The sequence below is a fragment of the Parambassis ranga genome, chromosome 8 (genome assembly GCF_900634625.1).
Source record: "Parambassis ranga chromosome 8, fParRan2.1, whole genome shotgun sequence".
Taxonomy (NCBI): Eukaryota; Metazoa; Chordata; class Actinopteri; family Ambassidae; genus Parambassis; species Parambassis ranga.
Window position 1 is genome coordinate 16185774 of NC_041029.1, and position 24795 is coordinate 16210568.

Below are 24795 nucleotides of genomic sequence, written 5' to 3' on the forward strand. Positions count from 1 at the left end.
TGCTAGCATTCTGAGCTTTGCTAACGCTAGCCGGGCCTAGCCGGGTTTTACAGTTTAAACTCAGTAAACGTTATTATTTTTGATTCGTTCGTTGATGTACTATAGCACACGTTTGTCGGCATATATTGCGTAATTTGTTTAGTCGTAATGTAAATTTAAAATAATTGTAAAGCGATAAAGAACAGAAGCCCGACTCAAGACTCGTCTGCTAGCTGAATCTAACACAACAACATAAGCTGACTAGCAGCCTAGCAGAGCTAGTGAGGTTAGCATAGCCGGCCATGCTCTCCCAGGCCAATTAGGCACAAAAATGCGCTGTTTTGCGAGCCGTTTTGGAAGATGCGACGACGTGGGAAATGTTAGAGCATCCCTCTCCTCATCGCCGGAGTTGATTGATCCAACGCGCCTCCCGTACCCTTGGCTCCGTGCTCCGCTCTTAGCACATTTCCAAAAACAATTTCATTCATTGCTCACTGTCGCGCCACAGCAGCGCTACTGTAATGTCGGTCTCAGCTCCTTCTCTGAGCACCAGAAAATCCACACGAAAAGCGCGTTTATCCCGTTTAAAAGCAGCGACAAAACTCTCTTTACACAACAACAAAACATGCGCTGAACTTACACGGGTGGCGAAAGTTGATGTTTTGGAGTCTCACCGTTTGGAACGTCTCTCGGTTTTCCTCCTAGCCAGAAACAAAGAGCGACCTACCCAGTCGGTTTTTTTCCTTCACCCCCCCCCCTCTCTCTCGGTAGATTGTATCACAGGGACCGGCCTGCTCGGCTCAGCAGCGCCCCCCCCTTCCTCCTGCTGCATCCAAATTCAGGAGCTCCGCGGTACTGCAGGCAGGAATGAAAGAAGCCGGCACGGGGGGGGGGGGGGGGATGGGAGCTCCAGTTAAACGTTATATGTGGAACATACGGACAGAAATATGACTGAACTGCACTGAACACACTCTAAAAGCACACTTTTATGATCAATTAAACCAAAAACAAGCTGTATACATGTCACCGTGTGTTACAGAAACAGACCTACATGTGTATGACGTTGATTGATCTGCTCAACAGTCTTTGAAAATCAGCTTGTTGTTCTTTTGCTTTATAATATAGCACAAATTTCAAATAACACATCCTCAAAAATGAGTTTAGGCATAAAGTGTTTTTTGTTTTACATTATTCACATTTAATCAATTTAAATTGATTTGTTGTTTACATCCTTTTTAAAGCCACAGTGACAAACCTTTGTCTCCCCCTTGTGCCAGTAGAAGTAATTACAATAACACAGTTAAATTTATGGTACTTAAAGGTCATGTCTGTAATGTTGTCCATTCATTTGCTGATTATATATATATATATATATATATATATATATATATATCATGACCTCACCTATGGTCATGAGCTCTGGGTAGTGACCGAAAGAATGAGTTCGCGAAATGAGTTTCCTTCGAACGGTGGCTGGGCGCTCCCTTAGAAATAGGGTGAGAAGCTCAGTCACCTGAGAGGAGCTCGGAGTAGAGCCACTGCTCCTCCACATCGCGAGGAGTCAGCTGAGGTGGCTCGGACATCTGTGTCGGAAGCCTCCTGGACGCCTCCCTGGGGAGGTGTTCCGGGCATGTCCCACTGGGAGGAGACCCCGGAGAAGACCCAGGACGCGGTGGAGAGACTATGTCTCTCGGCTGGCCTGGGAACGCCTCGGGATTCCCTGGAAGAGCTGAAGGAAGTGTCCAGTGAGAGGGAAGTCTGGGTGTCCCTGCTTAGACTGCTGCCCCCCACGACCCGGCCCCGGATAAGTGGTAGAAAATGGATGGATGGACATAGTTTGTCCAGCAGGGGGCACTCCAGCCTTACATAGTTTAGCATGCTCTGCACAGTGGAGGCTTGTCCACTGCAGGAACTGATTGACTGTTTGGGGAGGTGGCATTTCCCTGTTTTATTTAGGATTACTTACTTTAAAAAATACTTTCTTTAAAAGAATTGCTTAGGTCACTTCCTCTAACCAACTTTGCTCAGCATTAGTAGCCATATTAATACATAGTATTAAGGTGCATTATTGTGATAAAGTAATGATGTAAATCAACAAAAAACACAATTTAGGTAGCTATATTGTGTCAGCACAGTACACAAAACTGAGATATTTCCTAAAAATAGGTATTTACTGCTGCATGCTGACTTGTGACTGATCAGCTTAAGGAGGGTGAGGTCAGTGTCTTTAAGCCGCAGGCTGAGGAGCTCGTCTCAGTATGCCGACAGGAAGGAAGTCAACAGAAGGCACGGAGTTAAGAGTCAGGTTTGAGAGATGACTCTCCGCTGGCTGGCCATCCAGGTTTGGAGGTACCGTGTGACGGGTCTCATGGTGATCTTGAGTGTCACCTTTCTGCTTGTAATCGTAGGGACTCACCTGTTGCAGCATTCAAGGTAAGGGACAGGATTTATCTTTGTTTTCATCCTTACTTAAGCAAATGACACAATAAATATGAAATAATTTGTTGTGTGTTCTTTTTAAAGCTCCTTTAATTTCCACCAAGGCAGGATTAAGATACCGATGAAGGCCAGTGACCCCAAGCAGAGACACAACATCCTAACCCACGACCACACAAAAGAAAGCAACACTCTAAAGGACAGAACGGATTCCACCCTTCATAAAATAAAGAGACGCAACCCGCCTGTCGTCTTCCTTAAAACACATAAGACAGGGAGCAGCACTGTCCAAAACCTGCTGTTCCGTGTGGGGGAGAAAGAGGGCGCCACATTCGCTTTCCCTGCACACACGTACCAGTTCAGTTATCCACATAAGTACGCCGATGAGACCCGAGTCTCTGAGATGCTGTTCGTCATTTCAACATGGCCGCCATGTGTATACTGAGAGCTGTTCCTTTTCCCTTTGTTTTCAGATTCAAAGTGGACTTTGTGGATGAGTTACCTGAAGGCTCCTCCCACTTTGACATACTGTGCAGCCACATGCGTCTGGATGTGGGGCAGCTGAAACAGATGATGCCACCAGACACCGTCTACGTCACCATCCTACGAGAGCCTGTGCAGATGTTTGAGTCAGTTTTCTCTTACTACACCTTCGCTGTTCCTGCCTTCACCTCAGCCAAGAAGGCCGCAGGCCACAGGTCGGCGCTGTCGGTGTTCTTGGAGTCACCAGAGTCCTTCTGGGACCCCAACGAGCGTGGAAATGGCCTTGGAAAGAACCCCATGAGTTTTGATTTGGGTCTGGACAACCAGCAGTGGAATTGGTCTAGGCCAGCTAACCTGACTCTGCTGGAGGAAACCTTCCAGCTGGTGATGATCGCAGAGCACTTTGACGAGTCTTTGGTCCTCCTGGGGGACCTACTGAAGTTAGACCTTGAGGAACTTGCCTCCGTCTCTCACAACACTCGCTCAGCTTACTCGCTCTCTCCACTGGACAACATCACCAAAGCCCGGATACGAGACTGGAACCAGCTGGATGTGTGGCTGTATGACTTTTTCCTGCGGGTGTTCTGGCAGAGGGCAGAGCGGTACGGGCTGGGGAGGCTGAACAGAGACGTGGCTCTGCTGAGGGCCTCCACAGAAAGAATCCGACAGAAGTGCGTGGCCCGGAAACAGGTGCCTCCCGCAGAGCTAGACGACTTAATTAGACCCTGGCAGACAGATTCAGTCACCATCACGGGTTATCATATACAGAAGAATCTGACTAAACAGGAGCAGGGATTCTGCATGCGACTTGTGCTGCCTGAACTTCAGTATCACGCCCATCTGTACTTTCAGCAATATGGCCGTGCCGTTGGGCCTCTGCCTACAGTGACACACAAATGACTGATGAGTGGTAGCTCATGTATTTTTATTTTATGTTAAAGAGAAGGAGTTTAAGCTCTTCTCATCCAGAATCAATCATATTATAAACTCTTCTGTCTGGAGTCAAACTATTGGCCAGTGAGGACGTGCAAAAAAACTGCAGTTCCTGACACGGCCACTTGTGACAATAAAGAAAAGGTCATATCCCTCTTAGTTTACATTAAAGACAGCAAAAATAATCCAGCATATGTGCATGTTCTGTGATTTTTTTTCCCCCCATCAGAGCGTGATCTACTCTCCTCTTTGAGGATTTCTCCAGTGTGAGTCACATGTTAACAGGAATCCATGTTTCTAATCCATTCAAAGTGCAGCACAACTTGTCACATGACATAAAACAATGAGACACTAACACACTCACAGCAACATTCTTCATCCTTCAACTCATAATCAAATGGTACCGATTTAAAACTGATCCTCTTAAAAAAAATAAACAGACAATGTGCATAAACAGCAGTAAAAGTACTTGGTGTCATTGCTGTTTCAGGGAGGCTCTCCAGTTGGACGTTATGCTCAGTAGTTGTCAGTGTTTCACATCATTCCGCTCCCCACAGGGTTTGAGTTCATCTTCTGTTCACAACAGAACAAACTCATCCATGCTGTCACTTGTGTTGACTCTTGTCAGCTCCTTCTTCCTCTGTATATAAGTGAGGTTGTTTGCAGGTGTGCTGCTTTCCTCCTCCTCCTCCTCCTCACACCTTCCTCCTTCTGAGAATATAAACATCGGATACCTCTCTGCAGACGTGGACAGAGCCTGAGGGAGGCAAACGCATCAGCTTTGATTTACCAAGACCAGTTCACGACATATTTAATTACACCAAATGCATACCTTCTTAACAGCAGTGCATAGTGAGTCAAAGTCCTTTTGTCTTTTTGCATAGAACCCTATGGTACAGCTTGGGTCCATACGAGAGAACGCCATTTTCCTGGGATGTTTACAGTGAAATGACTGCAAGATGAGTAAAGAGATTCAGAGAGGAGACTAGAAGTCTGACCGGTTTCTGCTTTGATCATTGAATTGCATTGAATTTCTAAAAAGTTACTTTAAAAATAGTGGATAACCAAGCTGAATAATCTGAAATTTGAAGTATAGAGAAGTATGCTCGGAAAGCAGAGATCCACATGACACAGAACAGCTTTTACTGGAGAAAATGAAATGAAAGCAAAAAGAAGAAGTAGTTAGACGGTTCCTCATACCTCCAAGGGAAAGTTCTCCTTTGTTGTATCTACTGTGGGCTGACAGTAGTGAGGGTCCAGGTACAGCAGATGGTCATCTTTTTTTCCCCCCACAGCAGAGCCAGAGGGAGAAAAGCAGAAAAGAAAAGCAGAAATGAAAAAAGAAGAACTGACATCAAACATCTGAGCACAATGACTTTGATGTTCGCCGCACATACCCTGGAAGCCGACAAAGAACAGAGAGTGCTTCGGTTTGCCGCCAATGATTCCGATGCAGCACTGTAACGTCAAGAGATTCTGTGGGGGAAAGAAAAACAGTGTAACTCACAGTAACGCTGCACTCAGGAGGAATCCTTGTCTCCTCATACTTTGACACAGGTGATGTAGGAAGGATTTAAGTCTTGTCCTCCAAGTCGAACAGGAACCAGGATGATGATGGACTTCCAGGACTGAGGGGGAGGCCCCTCACACAACCGCCTCACATCCTGCAGGTAGACTGAACACAGAGACAAAGACACACAGATCATTCTGTGCATGGATCCTGTCACTTCAAACTGGATAAATATCGGATCTCTTGTCCACATTTTATCTGATGATATGAAATACTCACTGGTACAATCCTGTGCAACATACACGGTTAGATCAGGAAGGTCAGCTGAAGCTGCCGAAGCTTTCCTGCAGCAGAAAGACGGTCACAGTTCACTTAAAGTTTTTTTTTTTAAAAATAACTACACTGAGTCTTTGTTTCAAGTCTCACCGGAGGATGTGCGCCATAATGGACGGGCCGTACCAGTCCCCTGCCTTCTTCCCCGAGCTCTTGCCCAACTCCACCAGCTGGTGAATCCCAAACGGGGCTTCGGGGTTGTCTGCAAACCAGGACACCAGCCGCCTATGCGTGGCCTCCATTGGTCTGTCCAGCTGGGAGTCCAGACTGAGTCTGCGACATCTGTTGTTTGACTTTCCATTTAAATTCCACCCACGCTCAGCCCTGTTTGCAGGTCGAGACAAGTTCATGTCGTCTGTGACCGTATGGCGGTTCGCAGACCACATCCAATCTGAAGAAGAGGAAAATTGTTGAACATAAAAATTGTGTCTACAGAAGCACGGCCAAGCTATTTTTAACATTTACATTCTCTCATTGCAGTGTAGTGCTGCTGTGTGTGAATGTATGTTGTCACCTGGTGGCATCAGGTGTAGCAGAAGGCCTTTTGCCAGCAGCATCTGACCAGTACGTAGAACACAACCCCAGCCGCTGTCCGTGGTCAAAGAGCAGCCTGCCAGCTGAGGGAAACCCCGTCTGTACGTTAGCCACAGGAGAGACGTGAAGGAGCGACGGAAACGCTCTCTGTCCCCTGACGGTTACAGAGCTGCCATTAACATTTTTACACTCACACGAATCACTCCAGAAAGCAAGAGAACAGCTCACCTTCCTCCTTCAGCTCAAAGGACGTTCCCAGCATGGTCACAGGAGAGCTCCTGCTGAATTTGGATTTCTGCTTCAAGGGCCAGCCTTATACATTACAGGAAAAAACAGTCATGAAACAGTTCTGACACAGATTCTATCTCAGACATGTGATACTGACCATATTTGACACTACGCCACGCTGACACCAACTTCGTTTTGAATTTTCCTGTGTCATCTCCCTCCTGGTCGTCCTGGCTCACTTGTACAGCCGGAGGCCCGGTAGATTCAGAGGAGAGGAAGAGCCAGTCGTCCATGGAGTCATCAGCAGCAGACGAGGTGTTTGGTTCACAACAATCAGAGGCTGAGTGAGGAGAAGTGCTCACAGCCTGCACACAGAAGAGACAGATTTTCTTTCTATACAGTGTGTGTGTGTGACAAGCTGCACAGCCCCCCGGATCTGACAGAATAATGTGAAGCACAGCAAATCCAATAATTCTCTGTGACAGTAAGTAAAGAGTGGAGACATGTGACTGCATCCTGTGACTTAAGGAATTTCAGATGTGTCAATTTAGCTGCAACAACAGGAGAGCTGCCTGTGGTTTGTTCTCACGAACATTTAGACTGTTCCTTCTAACAGATTACCCACAGCATGGTGGTGAGGTGTTGTTTCATAAATGCAAAATTAGTTTGTTAAAAATGTATTTTACAATTGTAGCTAATCAAGGTAAAAAAAAATAATCATGACTACTTAGCATAAAGATGTTGGAATGGATTCAGCAAAACATGAGACTGAGGTGGATCCTGAAAGAATTCTGCAACGGTTTGTAAATGGAGACCAAAGAACAATGCAAACACACAGCCAACGTCTCCAAAGTGAGGTCTGCATCAAGGTCACGGCCTCTGGAAACACTTTTACTGATCTCTCAGACTGCTACAGAGGGAGATTCAGCAGCAGGAGGAGGAGGAATGCTGCAGACCACATACACCCTGTTGATTTTCCCCCCTCCGACATTTAACTTTACAACATTTACAAAGAATTAGTAATTACAGTCGACAATGGCCGACTTTGTGACAATGGCACTAACGAGGAAATTATGTCAATAATGCTAGCCCGTTAGCAGGTTACCTAAATGACATACAGAGACTACCAGAGGCAGTGCATCAGCTCCGGGCAGCGATACTCGGACGTCCACTGATGTTAGCTAGTTCAGTGGAGAATTGTACTGAATTTGACTAACACTAAAAATGGCTCACTCCGCCATGATTAAATAATGTTTACCTTCATATCAATATCATCATTCCGCTTCATTAATCCTAGAAGCACTCCTGTATACATACATACATTTAGTTGAAATTAGCAGTATTTCTGTCGCGAACTCATCTTGAACCGAAGCAGCGAAGTTTAACTTCCTGTTTATACCGTGTACGTCACATCGCCACTCTGATTGGTCAACGGGGAACCAATAAAATTCAGTCCTGACCCCCAGGCTAAAGACAGTCAAACACACAGCGTGGAGTTTCTCTGCATTTTTATTACATTTCTGCACTATAGGCTGTTTTTTGCATTGGTTTTTCACAACAGTGGCTAATAAATATGTAGCAATGTCATGGACGACGACGACAGTCAGAGATATTTGCTGTAAAAAAGTCAAACACTTGGACACAGATGACAGCAATACTACAACTGGAATGACAGGTCAAAACTGCACGAAATGGGGGTAGCCACAGATTTTGGTAGGTTTCTCGGTCTAATGTAAAATTCATTAAATACAAAATGACCCTAATTTTTACAGAAGACAATCAGAACCACTGTAAAACTTGTTTTAATGTTTTTTTTTCCTTTTCTTGGAATATTTTTTTTAAAACCAGAAGAATATTTTCTTATTTTCACAATTTTGAATTTATTCTTCTTTCTAATTATTTTTTCCCCTTTCCTCAAAAATCTGAGCTCCAAGTCACAAGTTTTTATTTGAGTTCAATTTGAGTTCTTAAAGAAAAACAGTAGCTATAATTCTCTTCTGTAACTGACATCAGTAGTAAAGCAGAATTTTCAATAAATAAAAAAGTTTAATAAATAGAAAACAAATAAAAAAATATGAAATAAAAATATTTAACAACATAAAGTGCAATTTTATCTTCACATCACACACAAACACTGGTGTTTAATGTCCAAACATTGGGTTAATGTTTTAACCACTACGTTACATCAGATAAATTGATCATCAAAAGGATTCAACATCAGAATTATAAAGTGTTGACTGGAAATATTGTTTAATAATTAACCTTTCTTTGTACCCAAGTGGTGCTCTGACTTGTCATCCACAAGGTGGCGCTCTAAGACAGAAACTGGTTCAATCTAATCGACATTAATAACAAACGACACTTCACTGCTAAGGTTTTCTCTGTAGATCTACTCCTGGGTTTCTTTGTGGACCACTGTGGTTTTCAGTGCTCAGATTTATGGAACTGGGCACTGTTGGATTGCATATTGTTAAGTACAAAAAAAAAAAAAATCTTAAAATAAAAACACTGGCACTTTCCCTTCACACGTCACATTACACAACAAACTGCATGAACAGAAAAAGGAATGAGTGAACGAGCAGACTCTGCTGTAAGTGCTACTTTCATTCTGCTTCTTCTCCGTTACCACACTTATATATATATATATAGACTAAAATATATCATTAAATTGAACGCCTCATCACTACGATCAGCAACAAAATGTGTTCGCTTGGCTTTATTGCATCTCTAGTCTACACCTACTTTCTTCTTCTTCTTCTCTAGAGCACAATGTAAACGTAGTAACTGGGGACACCAAAATAAAAGTGGCATCATTAGCACATTGCATAATGTCCCTGTGCAAGTTCATCTCACCTACTTCCATCAATCCATCTGAGCCCTTAAACTGATCCGAAGCGAGCCGGCTGATCCGACATCCAGTTCCGACGTTTGAGTAACTTGGTCCGATGAAAACTCATCCTGATCCTTTTTCTAAAGGGTGAACTAACTAAATGATGGCACTGGAGCTGAACTGACGTGGTGAGTAATGCCCCTTTAAAACACACTTGTACCTGTTTGTGTTGAAAAGTTGTTCACAGTGTTCTCTACCTTAAGGTCTGCTGAATATTTTATCTTTTTAAATATTCTCTCATGTACAGTGTCAGACATGCATGATGCATTTTACTATATACAACATATTGAGAAGGACATACAGAGGTCTACGTGACGACACACACACACGTTTGTTCACATCATATTTGTCTACATGTCGCATGTCATCTTTTTGGTGTTTTTGTTTTTTTTTTTTTTAAATCAGGCATTTATGTCTTCCCTTCATTCCCAGTCATGTTGATATGTCAGAGTGATGCTACAGTAAAAGGCATTACATGGGAGATTCTTAGTGATGCTTGGCGCTCCGGCTGTTTCCTTTTTCGGCCTGAGCGGTGCCGCCGCTCGCCGTCTGAGCACCCCGGCGCGTGCCTCCACTTGAAGCCTCTGCTTTTCCAGCTGCGTTTCCTCGCTTCTCCTCACCTGACTTGGACGTGTCTTTGACCTTGCCTCCCTCCTGGGATCCTCCTTTCATAGGCCCTAGCACTGTTTTGGCCACGCTTGTGAGCTGCGTGACAAAGCTGGCTTTATCCCCCGGAGACATGGGCCGCAGTTTGCCCGAGCAGGGCGAGGCTGCATTAGAAGAGGGCGACATGGGACTCTCCTCCAGGACCTCCAGGTGCGCCTTCTCCTCTTTGGCCCCGCGGGTGGTGTGTGAGGGCTTCTCCTCTTTATGTCTGGCCGCAGCTAGGGGTTGGACCTGGACTGGAACAGGTGGTGCAGGCCCTTTGACCTTGGTGGTGTCACCTGTTTTACTCTCTGCCGTCTCTGAGGCTTTACGCTGCTTCGGCTGGTCTGTAGATGAGGCTTTCTGTACGATACCTTTGTCCACACCTGCAGTGCCTTTCGCTTTCTCCTCGGCCTTCTCCTGAGGTTTAGCTGCAGGTTTGCTGTCGGCCTGCACGCTCTGCTTGCTGTCTTGTCGTTGCAGGCTCTTCCCAGTGATTTTCTCACTGGATTTACTTTTGGAGACCTCAGAACTTGGTTTGCTCCCAGAACTGGGCTTGCTCTCTATGGATGAGGAGCTAGACTTGGTCTCAGCTGCAGCTGCACTTCCATGACTCTTTACTATCTCAGCAGAAGGTAAGGTTTTGCTTGTGTCAACGCCACTCGTCTTAGAGTCCACTTTAAGAGCTGTGCGCTCAGTGGACTCAGATGATGTGGTTTGTGTATCTTTCTCTCTTGCTGTTAGAAGAGTGTCACGACTGAGTGGTGACTCCTGCCTTCCCAGCCTCCTCACAGGCTTCAGGCCTCCAATCTCGCCACCCATAGGAGGAGATGGGGAAGAAGACGATGACGGGGATGGGGGTGCGGGTCCATTCTCGCCTTCCATCTCTAACAGACTTTGCAGACTGTGCTCGCAGTGGAAGGACTCCCTCCTGTAGTCCCCATGTGTTACCTCAAGGCTATGCTTGCGTAATGACACCCCTCCTGTTAGAGGAGAAGGCGATGATGATGATGAAGAGGAGGAAGGCAGAATTGGTGCTCCTAGCTTCTCTGCAGACTGCACCCGCTGCAGCAAGGGGGACCTGGGCGGCTCGGCGCTCTTGGGACGAGGCCGAGCAACGGGAGGCGAGGAGTGCAGCTTGACGGGAAACATCTGCGTGGTGTTGGAGCTCCCCACAGTGTGGCCGGTGAGAGGCGGAGGAGACGAGGTGGTCGGGGACGGGGTGTGAGCCAGGGGGGACAAAGGAATGTTGCCGGCTGATTTGCAGCGAGCAGAGCGATACTGGCGGTGAAGTTTAGGGGACAGGCCGTGCAGGGAGCTGGGCCTCATGTGGTGAGACGCTGCTGGGGAGTTGGGAGTGCTGGATGCAGGGGAGCTGCTCTGGGAGGAGGTGCCTGAGGAGAGGAGAGGAAACATGTTTACAGGATCTTTTAACGCGTATGAAGCCTTGTAAGTCATGCATTGTTGTGCATTGAGATCACCAGCCATCTGTTTGGCTTTGCCCATATTTGGATTAACCAGGACATTCTTAACATTCCCTACTAACCCAAGTAAGGCGATTCAAGAGTGGAGCGGTAACTCTGAGTGGGCGAGCGAGCAGAGATGCTGTGGGTCGGGGAGCCTGGGAGACTGTCTCCTGAAGACAGGGAGCGGTTCAGAGACGAGAGACTCCGGCTGGTGTGAAGCAGGTTGGACTGCTTGGTGATCTTCCTGAACAGGGAGCTGCGTTTTTTACTGAAAAGACCAAAAAAAAAAATCATTAAAGATGAGATTCAAGGAGAAAATATTGGTGTTCCTGTAACGGAGAGCATATATGTTGCAGCGACGCACTCTTGTCCCTCCTTGACTCCTGTCCTCTTGGTGCGCCGGGCCATCTTGGATTTATAGCTGGTCTTGCGAGCAGGTCCCACTTTTATGGAGGTGTTCTCAAAGGGAGTGGTTGTAACTGTCACCTTGTTTCCGCTCTGAAGAGGACATGTATTTACATTTAGTTTATGAATAACTTCATAGGAACCTTTGGGTATGATAGGTAATTCTTCTGACCTTCAGGATGAGTTCCACCACCTCCGTATGAACCAAACCGTGGACCGACTCCCCGTTTACGTGTGTGATGAGGTCACCAGCACTGAGTCCGGCCTCCTGAGCTGGACCTCCATCCTCCACATGCTGGGATAAGAACACATAGTTTGATGTTGATGTTGTTGAAGCTGGTGTCCACTCTTATCTAGCCCTGCTTTACTCAGCTACTATGCTAAAAAATGCTAACAATACTTGTTGCCTCTTGCTCTCTTACCCAGACCATGTGATGCACGCTGTACACATCACTGTCCCCCATGTAGACCCTGATTGCCCGGAGCGTGAACCCATACTTCTTCCCAGAACGGTGGATGGTGATTGGAGAATGCAGGATGTTGACCATGGGAGAGTAGTCTCGGCTGGGGGAGGAGTCACGAGAAGAAGGGTTGGATGAGAGTGAGCGAGGAGACATGGGACTTGCCAGAGGGGAGGCGCCATGTTGCTCCACTGGGGGAAAAAAGAGAGATGGAGTTCTTTATTATTGTGTTTTTATTTGTAATTTGTTTTTTAAAAAAATGTTTCATCTGTTTCCACCTGCAGGGATGATGACAGACAGAGCAGTGGCAGAGGCAGATTTGATGACTTTGGTTCCTGGTCGTGAGTTTCGTTTCTCTCCTTCAGCGGAGAGCTGCTGGTGCCGGACTCTCCGCAGCACCAGGTCTGTGGTGGCCCCACGGGGCCCTTGTGGGTCTGGAAGCCCCAGAATGGTGGCACCGCCTGGCAGAGGCAATGAAGGTTCTGCAGGTCTCAACAGTTTGTCTGTGACATTGCAGAGACATGAAAAAACTATAACTATAAACTGATACTAAAAAGAGCCACAAATCAAAAGAAGGTTCTCCTTTCTTACCCCCTGCTGTAAATCCGTTGCTCTCCTTTAGTAACGTTCTCAGGTCACCTTGAGAGGAGACGGCACCCATGGCTCCTTCCAGTGACGTTCCCCTGGTCTTTATCGGAGGCTGTTTTGATTGCAGAGGCAACTCAGAGTCCAGCTCCAGGGGGGAGGCCAGGCGGTGTGTATCCATGAGTGCAGAGAAGCGTCTACGAGCCCCAGAGGGCTGACTGAAGTCGCTCTCACTGAAGGAGGACTCGGAGCAGGACAGGCGCTTCCTGGAACAGAAATGCAGTCATACGTTTGAATCACTTAAACAGATCGCACTGAAACTCTTTGCCATGTTCGTCTATTTCTGCGCTCACAGCTCAGGTGAACCCGTCCTCCAGCTCTTGTCTCTGAGTGTGACACTTCCCAGGCTCTCTCTCTTGGCCATTCGATCCTCTCTGGGGACTTTGTGCTCCCGTAGAGTCACACCAAGGGGTTTATGCTCCAGCTGAGACAGATGCTCCATACTGCTGTACACCTTCAGGTCCACACAGGGTTAACAGTTAGCATGTTTTTGGACAATGACGGCACACAGTGAAAGGAAAATTCTTACATAAAGAACCTTTCATATGACTGTCAGACCCTGACCTTGCTAAAGCGAGGGGAGCAGGACGAGAAGCGATGGATCTCCACAGGCTCATCGTCGTTGGTATCGGCCTCGTCGTATGATTGGACATGATGGTAGCGCTCAGAGCGGGCTGGTGGTGAGAAGAAGCAAAACATCATGGCTTTAAAATTCAGACATCGTCTTTCTCCCTGTGCGTGTCTCAACACTGCGAGGTGGTGAAGACGGGGATGATTCAGATGATTCGCTGACTAAGAGCTTCCTGAGCTGCCAGGCATCTCTGCTCCCTGCCTGGAATCCAAACCAGAGCATCCTGCTTTTCCCTGAGAAGGACTTACTGTCAAAATAACTGGTGTCTTCCTCTGACTCCAGGTGAGGGATGAACTCTGCCTTCTGTCTCAGCAGGCTGTTCCAGTCCACCTCTGTGAAGAATGAGTGCTGCTTGACTTCAAAAGCACCTCCTAGAGGGCAGTGGAACAGAAGGAAGTGGGTTAATTCAGCATGAGGAAAATCGGACAGGTAGAAACTGCAGCCCTGAAGCAAAAAGAGGCTTTTTAACCCTGACAGATCAGTGGGTAAAGTGAACCTCTGAGCCAACATGCATGATGGCTGCTTTAGTTCCAGGTCAGTGCCCAATCAGGAGCATGTGTACCTGAGGGGCACTTCCAGCTTCACTGAAAAATAATGTGTCTCATGTGTATCACGTCCAACAGCGTGGATTTTAGCAGGTGAAAAGCAAATGTAGCTTAGCCCTGCAGATCTGGAGTGAATGTCTGAGAGGACTGACCCGTGCCCAGTCGGACCAGGGGGTTCCTCTGCAGGAGGGAGGAGATCAGGTGCTGGGCGTCAACAGGGAGAGCCTCTTCCCCCTCTGGCCACACGATGTCGTCTGCAAGTACAGAGTTAGAGTTAGCATCACAGCATGTTAGCACTCATCCCACTTTAACCCTTTGATCACTCACCTGTGATGACCTGTCCAAACAGCTCCTCTGGAGTGTCTCCAAAGAAAGGCACGCAGCCCACCAGGAACTCGTACAGGATGATGCCCATTGCCCACCAGTCCACCGGCTTCCCATAACCTTGGCGAAGAATAACCTCCGGGGCGATGTACTCTGGAGTCCCACAAACCTAAAAGAAAGAAGAATTTTTTTGTTAATTATTCGCAACATTTTTCTGATTATAGATCTATGCCGACATGTTGCAATCATATTTATCATTTAAAGGGCCAGTGTGCAGAATTTAGAGGGTTGTAATTGCAGAAATAAAATATAACATTACAGAAGCGGGTCTCTCCCTGTTTTCATCCTTACCACTAGAGGCCACTAAATCCCACACACTGGTCCTTAAAAATAAAAATAAAGAACTAAACAATATTTAATTTAGACGCTGAGTGAGAGACACACAAAGTATGCATGGAGCATGCCTGGTAGCTCATTTTCAGAGATGCCAAGACAAGATGAAAAGCCTCTGCGTGCGTTTTCATGTGCAGATGGGCATGCACTGAACGCTAACAGATTTCTGGCTGCTGTGATGTGAAAGACAAGAAATAATGAGGCTTCGATTCAAAGCATGAGTGCAGAATGAAAGGCCTGAGAAAATAAGCCTCACCTAAAAAGAGAAATGATTATAATAACTGAGGAAATACTGGCCTATTGTTCTGCCAACTGTTAAGGGTCTCATTTTGTCACGCTTCAGATATGCCTGCCACACAATGATGGGGAATATCTTTGCATAGAAATGAAAACATCAAAGGACACTTTACACCCAAGCTGCGCTTGGATTTAAATTTTATTGCCAAAAAGACACACCCCTGAGAGTCATAACGGCTGTTTGAGACTCGTTAAATGGACAGAAATTTGAGTGTACCATATTTAGGTTGTATTACCTGCTTGTCCACAAACTCCCGTGTATCCTTCTCTATGTGTCCTTCATACAAGTTGGTGGTCAGACTCATCAGGCCCATCTTAGACAAGCCGAAGTCGGTCAGTTTGATGTGACCCATTGAGGTAATCAGGAGGCTGAGGACAGAAACAACAAGCTTTTATTTATGCTTCTAAACCAGCACCTTCACTGGTGGTAACAGTCTGACTTCATGCACCCTGTCTTACTTGTCAGGCTTGAGGTCACGGTGTACGATTCCATAGTTGTGCAAGTACTCCAGAGCCAGGACCGTCTCTGCAAAGTACATGCGTGCCATTTCCACCGGCAGAGCCCCGATGTTCTTCAGCAGAGTGGCACAGTCCCCACCTGCCAGCACAGAATTCATTGTTAGATTAATCCTGAATGTCTGCCAAAGCCCTTGCTCCTTGTCTTTGTGTGGACTCTGATGACTCTGAGCAGACTTGGGCCTTATTCACTAACAAGGTGAAACATTTCTGAGATTTGTACCGATGATATTGTAGATGTAAATAACTGAACATGTCAATAAAGATTCATCCAGGTCATTTTTCATTGACCAGACTTCTTAGCCTGCTCCTCCAAACCCCCAAATCCTCAAGGAACTCTAATGATTCCAGCTGACCTGCTTAAAACTTGAATGAAAATTCTCAACATCTATTGTATTGACAGTCATGAAGTTTATGGTGAAACCCTTGAGATACACTGACGTTGGTGAACCCCTGATTTCTGTGGCGACTCCGACTCATCCACGTCCCTACACTCACAGCTCAGCTTCTCCACATCCTCACCTTCGACGTACTCCATGACCATGCAGAGGTGCCGCCGGGTTTCAAAGGAACAGAACATGGACACGACGAAGGGATTCTCCGCGAAGGTGAGGATGTCTCGCTCCACAAAGGCCTGCTGGATTTGGTTCCTCAGGATCAGGTTCTGCTTGTTGATCTTCTTCATGGCGAAGCGCTGCCGTGTCTCCAGGTGACGCACCAAGTACACAGCACTGGTTCACACACAGAAACACGTAGGTTAGGTTTCGTTCTGCTGTCTCTCTGTGTTCACTTGAGAGTAGAGACTCTACTCACCCGTATGCTCCATTACTGATGAGCTTGATGGTCTGGAAGTCGGCTTCTCCCGGTGGTTTCATGGCTCGAATCTTACCCTGGAAATCGTGACATCCACAAAAAGTTGGTGGTATTAAAATGATATGTACAAAGCTGCATCTGTTCTGGCCTGGTCTTTTCCTTATTTTTCTGTCTGCTTAGCTTCATTCTGACAGTTGGAGTCCTGCCTAATGCTAAAAGGGAGGCTCAAGGAGGAGCATATCCTGTTTTCAGCATAAATTAGACAGACAGAAGCAGGTATGCCAAGTCATTAGCAGATGAGGTCGGACATTGTGATGTCTGAAAAAGTAAGAAAAGAACTTGGATTTGGATCTCACCTCCGTCAAGTCGTCCGTTTCAGGCGTCACCGGCCCCTCGCTGTCGTAACTATCGAGGTTTACCATGTCTGTTGAGAAATGTGTTGAAATGAATCAGCTGTCAGTCAATGTATTTCTCATGAAGATTCATCTTTACCTAAAACTTGTCTCACCTTCGATGGGGTCTCTGGTGAGTCCCAGCTGGCTGATGATGTAACGAGGAATGTCCGTCTTCATCAGATGACCCTCCTTGGCGTGGTCCTCTGCTGCCTCCAACAGATGGTAAAACTCCTCCGGGTTAAACTCCTGCACAGGTGACACTCCGTTAGACCTCTGTGGTCCGTTCAGGAGGCAGAGGCGCTCTCTAGTTTGAGATGTTTTAAAGTGTCTTGTCTTCTGGAGGACCCTCTCATGATGCACTGAGCACCTCCAGTCACTTGATTGCATGTGATTGACTGTGTGTCTTCCCCCTCTCTCTCTCTCTCTCTCTCTCTCTCTCTCTCACCCCACTCTTTACCTGCTCTGAGATGACTTACGCTACGATTGAAGAGAACGGAATCGTTTCATTTGTGACTAATGATCAAACAACAACGTCAGCAAGATGTGACTCATGCACGGGAGGATGCACAACTGATACCCTGCTATGGAACACAGTCACACAGGGATCCACGCTCACATACAAACACATCCTCCAACTTTAACTGACACCATGGTCACGGTCTGTCTGAGTCAGACTGGAAGGCAGCCGAGCGGCGTGGGGAGCGGAGGGGGGGAGGGACTGCAGCGCAGCATTAGCCGTACTGTGGCTGAGCAAATTTTAATCTAAATGCAAATGCCTTCTCCATCCAGACAGACTGGACTGAGTCTCATACGTCTGTGTGTGTGTGTGTGTTTGTTTTGATTTTCAACCCCCGCTGTGTAAGACATCAGACTGCTTAAATGCTTATAATGGGCTAACAGAATGAGTATCTGTGCTCGTGTTTATTTAAAGAAAATCAATTTGTCAGAGGAGCTGTGGAGGCGGCGGATCCTCATCATCATCATCATCATCATCCAAACAGAACCGTGTCAAACAGAAGAGAAGTGTGATCTTACCAGACACTCCAGGAGCCTCGCAGGTCTGGAGATGATGAAGAGAAGCTTCTTCACCAACTCTGTGACGAAGGCTACCTCGGAGCTCTCTGAACGCTCAAAGGCCTGAAGAGAGAAAACGAGAGAGAGTGTGAGTGTTGAAGAAGCTGTGAGAAATGAGAAAATCTGATCACAGCAGATATGATCGAAGCCGGAGTAATCACTGCTCTCTGATTAAGCTGCCAAAATGGGGTCTGCGATGAAACTCCCTGATACCTGCTATCAGACCGATCACGCACAGAATTAGCCTCCGTTAGCAACAGCCGTTTCAATTTGACTTAAGGCATCGTGTGTTGGAATTAAATTAAAATGAAATCACACACACAGCATCCCAGTCACAATATGATTTTTCACTGCAGTATAAAGTCCTGCATCTCTATGGAAACAGCATCATCATGGCTGGAAGTAGAGAGAACTCACTCCTTCTGCAGTTTAACACAGAAAGATGTTTTCTTTTTTATTTGAGAAATAGGAGCTCCGCATGTTAAAGATATTTAAATATATTTGCATTTTTACAGCCTACAAAACCAGCTGTCACCTTTTGTTTTTGAAACATGACTGCTAGTCACAAGTGAGTTAATCATTGTGTTGCGGCACAGATTAGCTCATATTTTGGGAGGGAAATATCGAATATGTGAGTGCATATTTGTTTGGATTTCTGAGGGTTAATGGGAGCTTGGTTCACTGGTTCACTTGGTTTTTTTTTAACTCACGTTGTGAAGCAGCTTCTCCAGATTCTCCTGTAGTTCGAAGAAGTAGACCGAGGTGATGAGGCCCTCGCGGGCTTTGGCCAGGCAGTCTCTGGACAGCTCAACTATCTGGTGGTGGATGAAGCTGAGGACTCCATCGGCCAGTGGAAGAACATCTTCAGGAGAGAAAACCTGAATGAACTCGGCCAGCCTCCCCTCCATCTGGGCCGTAGCCTGGTGCAGGACAGAGTGTGGATGTGCATTAAGACGACGGGGGACCAGAGAGAAAAAGGATGCGTTTCTTTAGAAAAGTTGTAAAAAGCTTTTCATCTGTGATGCGGACAGTGGGCGTCTGCTGATACTGACTTCAACACAATGGCCTTTTTTTTTCTCCCAGTGGACTTTTGTGTGAACAACCCAAAGAGCTTTTACCTCAGATGAACTCCAAACATAATGCCCAATTTCCTCTGCCGTGATTTTTATCACTGCCGAAGCTTTCAGCCCATTTCCTCCTGATACCAGCCTCAGCCAGAATGAGGGAGAGAAAATGAGCCTTTATTCAACTGTTCATAGCTGTGGCAGGATTTACGAGTGCAGTGGATAGATGTAATATTCTCTGACAGGGTGAACAGGGCACGGCAGTGCCACATAATCTTGTTTGCTATGGTTTAGCAGCCCACATGGCTCCTTTTGGATGTATGATAATCAAACATGCACAGTATGGTCGGTCAGTGACTTCTGATCTGGAGGGATTATTTACTGAGGATAGATTTAATGTTCTGTAGACCAATCAATCAATGAAGCAACTGTGTGTGTGTGGGGGGTTTACCTTTGGAAAGCGCTCTTTGTACACGTGGTTCATCATGACTATCTCATTATCATAGTAGGAGGACGAGCGTCCAGGGCTGGAGAGATACACAGATAGAAGGAAATAAGGCCAAAAAAATCAAGAGCAGGAATTTTCATCCAGTAATCAGAGCAGCCTGGTAACAGCTAATCAGCTAGCTGAGCTTCCCCTGCTAGAAAGGAACTGTCAATGTTCCTTAAGATCCATGCTGGGTGTGTCTAATATATGGAAAGCTAGCAGTTTTTTCATTAAGATAGATTTTTGTAGTGATGATACTAGCGAGAGTCAAGCTAAGCTCAGGCTGCTAGCTGTAACTCAGCTACACTGCACTGACTTTGGATGAGTTAGATACAGTATAAAGAGTATTTTAAATAAGAACGATCACATGCCTGGACTTTGATAGAAACACCATCATAGATCCTTAATGTAGATTACAGCTTTTTATTGCTAATAAAAAGTGATCATTAAACATCAACTTCTTCAACATATATTTCTTGTAATATCTCTAACAGACAGCTATAATATAAGCCATGTGTTTCTGAATTTGTGTGCAGTAATCGGCTTTAAATAAGACAGGACAGTGTTTTTTCGGCAGCAGTCTTATGGGTGATGCTGCTGCTGCTGTTGTCATGGTTGCTGACCTGAGACTGCGGGAGCGCGGTCGCATGTGGGGCGAGCAGCGGCCCCCGTCGTCATCTGTGATGCTCTCGGTGCTGCCGAAGTGCTTGGATAAGAAGTGGAGCTCGTCCATGGTGGGCTGGAAGGGCAGCTGGTGCAGCCTCTCCTGTGAGGAGCTGGAGGACTGGAGCGAGAGAGAGAAGAGGAGGAAGAGGAAGAGGAGGGGAAGCAACAGTGGAGGGTGGAGGAGGAAGAGGAAGCAGACAAGGACGTGGGAGAAAATTAGGAGCGGTTGGCAGACGAGGACAGGAAACAAGAATATTAGTCGGGAGGATCAAAACGGAAAATGAATGACAACAAAACTCCAGCAGTGGCGGACGCACAACGTGCTCGGAGAGCTAACGTCTTGTGCACCACAGGGTGCAGCTGTCAGACAGCATGATGACAACTAAGAATTAAAATGTTAATGAAGAAGCCCAGTGAGCCTCAGGTAGCCGTCTGTCACACTCACTTTGCCTCACCGCTTCCTCCTCCTTCATCTGAACAAAGAACCTTGTTCACTTACTGTTCTAACTGAAGGATCGATCACTGATCAATCACAGGTGACAGACTAATGAGTACAGGCCTGAACGGGTGCACGGAGGGCTGGGATTTATCCCGTGGTTAAATGACTGTGGAACAGCATGTGCTCTATCGCGTGCAACCCTCTCCTCTGTGTGCTATGTTTTTCCCGAGCCTCACATCCCAGTCGCCTGGCCGGCACTCAGCGCTTTCCCTTCACATCCATCCATCTATAACGCTCCATCCACAGCCAGATGGAGAGGGGAACTAGTCCTCTGACGTCACAGTTATGCAACAAGTCACACACCAAAAGAAAACGACATGACGAGTGGGAAATAGATACGGTTTAGTTTAATTAATGTTAAATAATGGAAATGGAATGGAGGTGAATTTAACATCCATTCATCAATACACCTAACAGCACAAACACCGCATGGGTGACCCCTTAAAGTAACCTCTAGGGCACCTGTGCCCCTGGTTGATGGCACACGGCACATGTCTGGACTGCTGTTGAGCTGTGAGTGTTAAATGTATGGCCGACAAAGGGAAGAGATACTAAAGACCAGCATTGCTCTTCTGTGTCCTTTCCTAAGGGTACAAGTACCCAACTAGAAAGTCCTGACTTACTCTAGGACTACGAGTGTTAGGACCATCACCAGTAGAAGCTTAATATGCTAAAAGCCCCTTATGCTGCTTCCTAGGTACTAGTGCCGCTCATTGGAACATTTTATACGTATATGTTATGATGAAAAGTGGCAAAAAAGGCAAATATACTATAGTTTACCATCATCCATCGACATAACCCCCCTACGTGTTCCCCTTAAAGGTACCCCTAGGGTACTAAAACTCACGGTTCTGAGGTTCTGGCATGCGATTATGATGGAAGCATTACTCATTATTAATACCATGACGAGTAAAGTTGGATTAGTGGTTGAAATGTTGCAGCGATATGAGTGTTAGTGCCATCACCAGTAAGGCAAATGTGCCAAATGACCAGAAGAGGAGAAATATACTAAATATCACCATCATTCATCAATAAAACCCCTGAGGGGACCCCCTAAAGGGCACACGAAAGACACCAAAGCTTGTGACTGCGATGCTCTGGTATGTATATATATATAATATTAAAGGTAGGGTAGGAGAAAAAACCATTGGCAGTAAAAACTATGGACAGAGCTTCCGTGACGTCACTCGTTTGTTTCTGAAGAGCCGTTTTGAGTCTCAGTGGGAGGTTCCGGGACGTGATGACCGCCGCCATGTTGGCAGCGTCACGTCAACTAAAACTCCGAATATGGACAAAGAGGGGGAGCACGAGTTTAGGGTTTAGGGGGGCGGGCGATCGTGGAAGCAGGAAACTCACGCTGTGATACGTCAACTGTCTGTCACTCAAGCGGCAACGCCCATAATTAGGCGTAATTTTAAGTCCGAATACAATTGAAACGAGTGAGTTGTAAAAAAATTCACCCCCCCTACAATTGACAATAGAAGAGAACCTATCATCTGAGACCAGAGCGGTTTTTTGTACCAGGCTGTAAACATGTTCATTTCTGCTGTGAAATCGGCCATTTTAACATGGGAGTCTATGGGAAATTACTCGCTTTTGGAGGCAACCCCCAGCTGTTGCAGCGTGAATTACAAGTTTTGACACTTCCGCATGGGCTTCAACTTTGAGCCCCGAAGGTTGCCGCTTGGAAAAATCTCAGTGAGAGTCAGACAGATTTGGAAAGTAAACACACGCCCCTTTCTCTCGGAGCTCACCCCGAAGCCACGCCTCCCAATCACATGGACACACATCACCTGAAGACGAGCTGCGGTCTGTGACTTCGGCCATCATGCACGTACCTCTCTGGTGTTCAGAGCAGGAAGAGAGTGACAACCAGCCAATACTCCGCGCAGGGTCCACCCGGAGGATTGGCTGATGTTTTTAGTGTTTTATAGCTTCCACAGATGATTCTTATTCTTCGCTTTAATGCGAAACTGCCGAACTAATCGGTTGCTATCGGATTGTAAAGAGAAGTTACACTAATTTAACAAGAAGTGCATCAGAATGAAATCTCCTATCCGACCTTTAATACCATGATTGGTAAAGGCACAATCATCTGTGTGACCCCTTTGGCTCCCTCTAACCACTGTACCACACTTCTGTGTAATAATGATGGAAAAGAAGTTATTTACCGTGGAGCTGGGAGTGTTGGTGCCATAACCAGAAGACGGCAAAGACGCTAAAGACCATCGTCGTCCATCCGCTCTGCAGAGAAGACAAATGACTCAAGACCAACTCAATGCATCTATTGCACCGTACAATCTCAGTTATCAGCCACACAGATTTGCATTAACTCATGTAAATATTCCCCGCCTTGTTTTACATACGTTTCAATTTCAGCTGCACTACAAAAACATCATTCAACATAGCAAAGACTTATAGCCCATCCAGTTTGTCCCTGGAGGCTTCCTTAGCGAGGGGGGGAACAGAAAAGACTCATTCAGTGTGACCGAGCCACACAGTGACAGGCAGGCAGACGGATTTGATAAATGAGGACAGAGGATTTACTCTCAACACTTTGTCCGTCTGAGGGGAGGCAGCCCGTCTAATTGGCTGACTTCACATACATCTCTGCCTTTTTTAGAGCGCATGTGAAGTCCTGCTTTAGTTAATACGCACACCCTACGGCCAAACTATTATTTAAGAAGCTCACTTGATTACACAATGATTACACAAACTCCAGTTCCTCTAATGGCCACTTGAGACCTTCAAAGTACACACTGTGTTACACTTCCAGCCTGGTGCTCAATGTGATAATATTCAAGGTAACATCATCCATATAATTAATGCATTTTAAGGTGCATGATACAATTTGGCTAAAAGTATGTGGACGCCCAGGCATTCAATCCAAATATGATTGCATTAATCTCCTCATAGATTATTTTTATATATATATCCTCTTATAGAGCAGCACCAGGTTTCTGCATGTGGCTCACAGCCGGCGTTTCATGTCATAACCTGATGTGAGGTCATGGCTCTGTGCAGGACAGTCAGGATTGAAATAAACAGGAGGTTTTCCACACAGTTGTAACAGATTTGGACAACATCTGAGAATAAAAAGACGTCCCTCTGCATGATTTTAGAAAGTACAAGGACAGCAAAATGTGCAGAGAGTTTGTATTGTGAAAAATAAAGAAAGTATGGTTAAAGGTAGGGTAGGAGATTCTGAAAACTCAGTGAGAGTCAGCCAGATTTAAAGTAAACACACGCCCCTTTCTCTCGGAGCTCACCCCGAAGCCACGCCTCCCAATCACATGGACGCGCATCACCTGAAGACGAGCTGCGGTCTGTGACGTCGGCCATCATGCACGTACCTCTCTGGTGCGCAGAGCAGGAAGAGAGTGACAACCAGCCAATAATCCGTGCAGGGTCCACCCGGAGGATTGGCTGATGTTTTTAGTGTTTTATAGCTTCCACAGATGATTCATATTCTTCGTTTTAATGAGAAACTGCCGAACTAATCGGTTGCTATCGGATTGTAAAGAGAAGTTACACTAATTTAACAAAAAATGCATCAGAATGAAATCTCCTACCCGACCTTTAAATATATGACTCCCAATGTACTCTGTATGTATTGCTTTAGTGTTTTTTAATATATTCATAGTCAGACTAAAAACCCTAAATACACATAATGAGGCTCCTCATCAGAGCAGTAGGTATAAAGACAGTGTGGACCCATCACACAGAGTCAGCCTGTTACGCTGCTGTGTGAACCTGGAAGAGGCTGCCTGGATGTGCGAGACGCCTCACAGCAAAACATCCGTACCTCGTGTCACCCCTGTCTTTGTCTGTCTCCTGCCTCCTCTCTTTGTCTCACCCTGACTTTGACGCACATCTCAGGCACAAACACAAGTGAAGTGTCATCACGCTGCAACATGCTGCGTGTAGTGACACAAAGCGGTCACCTTCTGGAGGAGGCGAAGGAGAAGTGTGCCGGGTTGCTGGGAGAGAAGTTCCTGGGGCTGTCCAGGGGGCTGTTTCCTGTTGGGACAAGGAGACGTGACGTAGGTGTGAGATGTCACACTGAAGCTGACTCACACTGATTCTATGCTGTGACCTATCAGGTCCCATGATGTTTAAAGACTTCAGTTTCATATTTGAGGT

The 24795-nt window shown here is 46.2% G+C and overlaps 3 protein-coding genes across 7 annotated transcripts in view; 1 reads left to right on the forward strand and 2 right to left on the reverse strand.

Annotated features, from left to right (window-relative positions):
- Positions 1-2293: 2293 nt before the first annotated feature.
- LOC114439992 (galactose-3-O-sulfotransferase 4) lies at positions 2294-3798 on the forward strand. The gene is made up of 3 exons (XM_028412211.1): positions 2294-2412; positions 2503-2790; positions 2889-3798. Exons 1-3 carry the CDS (start codon positions 2294-2296, stop codon positions 3796-3798), a joined length of 1317 nt encoding a protein of 438 aa, XP_028268012.1.
- LOC114440364 (cysteine protease ATG4D-like) lies at positions 2652-7834 on the reverse strand. Of its 4 annotated transcripts, none has more exons than XM_028412786.1 (11): positions 7754-7822; positions 6594-6801; positions 6437-6520; positions 6189-6362; positions 5768-6065; positions 5621-5685; positions 5379-5506; positions 5229-5307; positions 5032-5108; positions 4664-4783; positions 2652-4588 (listed from the first exon to the last, which is right to left on the reverse strand). In XM_028412786.1, the coding sequence occupies exons 1-11, from the start codon at positions 7757-7759 to the stop codon at positions 4409-4411; spliced, it is 1419 nt and encodes a 472-aa protein (XP_028268587.1). In that variant the 5' UTR covers positions 7760-7822; the 3' UTR covers positions 2652-4408. The 4 variants fall into 4 exon arrangements, with proteins under 4 accessions (XP_028268587.1, XP_028268589.1, XP_028268588.1 ...); XM_028412788.1 differs by lacking the exon at positions 7754-7822 and adding an exon at positions 7542-7559; XM_028412787.1 differs by having other exon boundaries at positions 2653-4588; positions 7758-7834.
- A 992-nt stretch (positions 7835-8826) lies between these two features.
- mast1b (microtubule associated serine/threonine kinase 1b) overlaps positions 8827-24795 on the reverse strand; it is a 32746-nt gene continuing 16777 nt past the window's right edge. For both annotated transcript variants that reach the window (XM_028412755.1, XM_028412757.1), the window contains 24 exons: positions 24597-24672; positions 22824-22896; positions 20111-20271; positions 19452-19527; positions 18647-18856; positions 17898-17999; positions 16976-17108; positions 16824-16891; positions 16468-16544; positions 16177-16385; positions 15598-15736; positions 15375-15507; positions 14452-14617; positions 14277-14378; positions 13828-13950; positions 13513-13622; positions 13242-13402; positions 12895-13154; positions 12582-12806; positions 12265-12494; positions 12015-12137; positions 11802-11935; positions 11518-11705; positions 8827-11365 (listed from right to left, as the gene is read on the reverse strand). In XM_028412755.1, coding sequence (XP_028268556.1) covers positions 9813-11365; positions 11518-11705; positions 11802-11935; positions 12015-12137; positions 12265-12494; positions 12582-12806; positions 12895-13154; positions 13242-13402; positions 13513-13622; positions 13828-13950; positions 14277-14378; positions 14452-14617; positions 15375-15507; positions 15598-15736; positions 16177-16385; positions 16468-16544; positions 16824-16891; positions 16976-17108; positions 17898-17999; positions 18647-18856; positions 19452-19527; positions 20111-20271; positions 22824-22896; positions 24597-24672 — 4832 coding nt within the window. In that variant the 3' untranslated portion in view covers positions 8827-9812. The remainder of the gene's footprint in view (positions 11366-11517; positions 11706-11801; positions 11936-12014; positions 12138-12264; positions 12495-12581; positions 12807-12894; positions 13155-13241; positions 13403-13512; positions 13623-13827; positions 13951-14276; positions 14379-14451; positions 14618-15374; positions 15508-15597; positions 15737-16176; positions 16386-16467; positions 16545-16823; positions 16892-16975; positions 17109-17897; positions 18000-18646; positions 18857-19451; positions 19528-20110; positions 20272-22823; positions 22897-24596; positions 24673-24795) is intronic.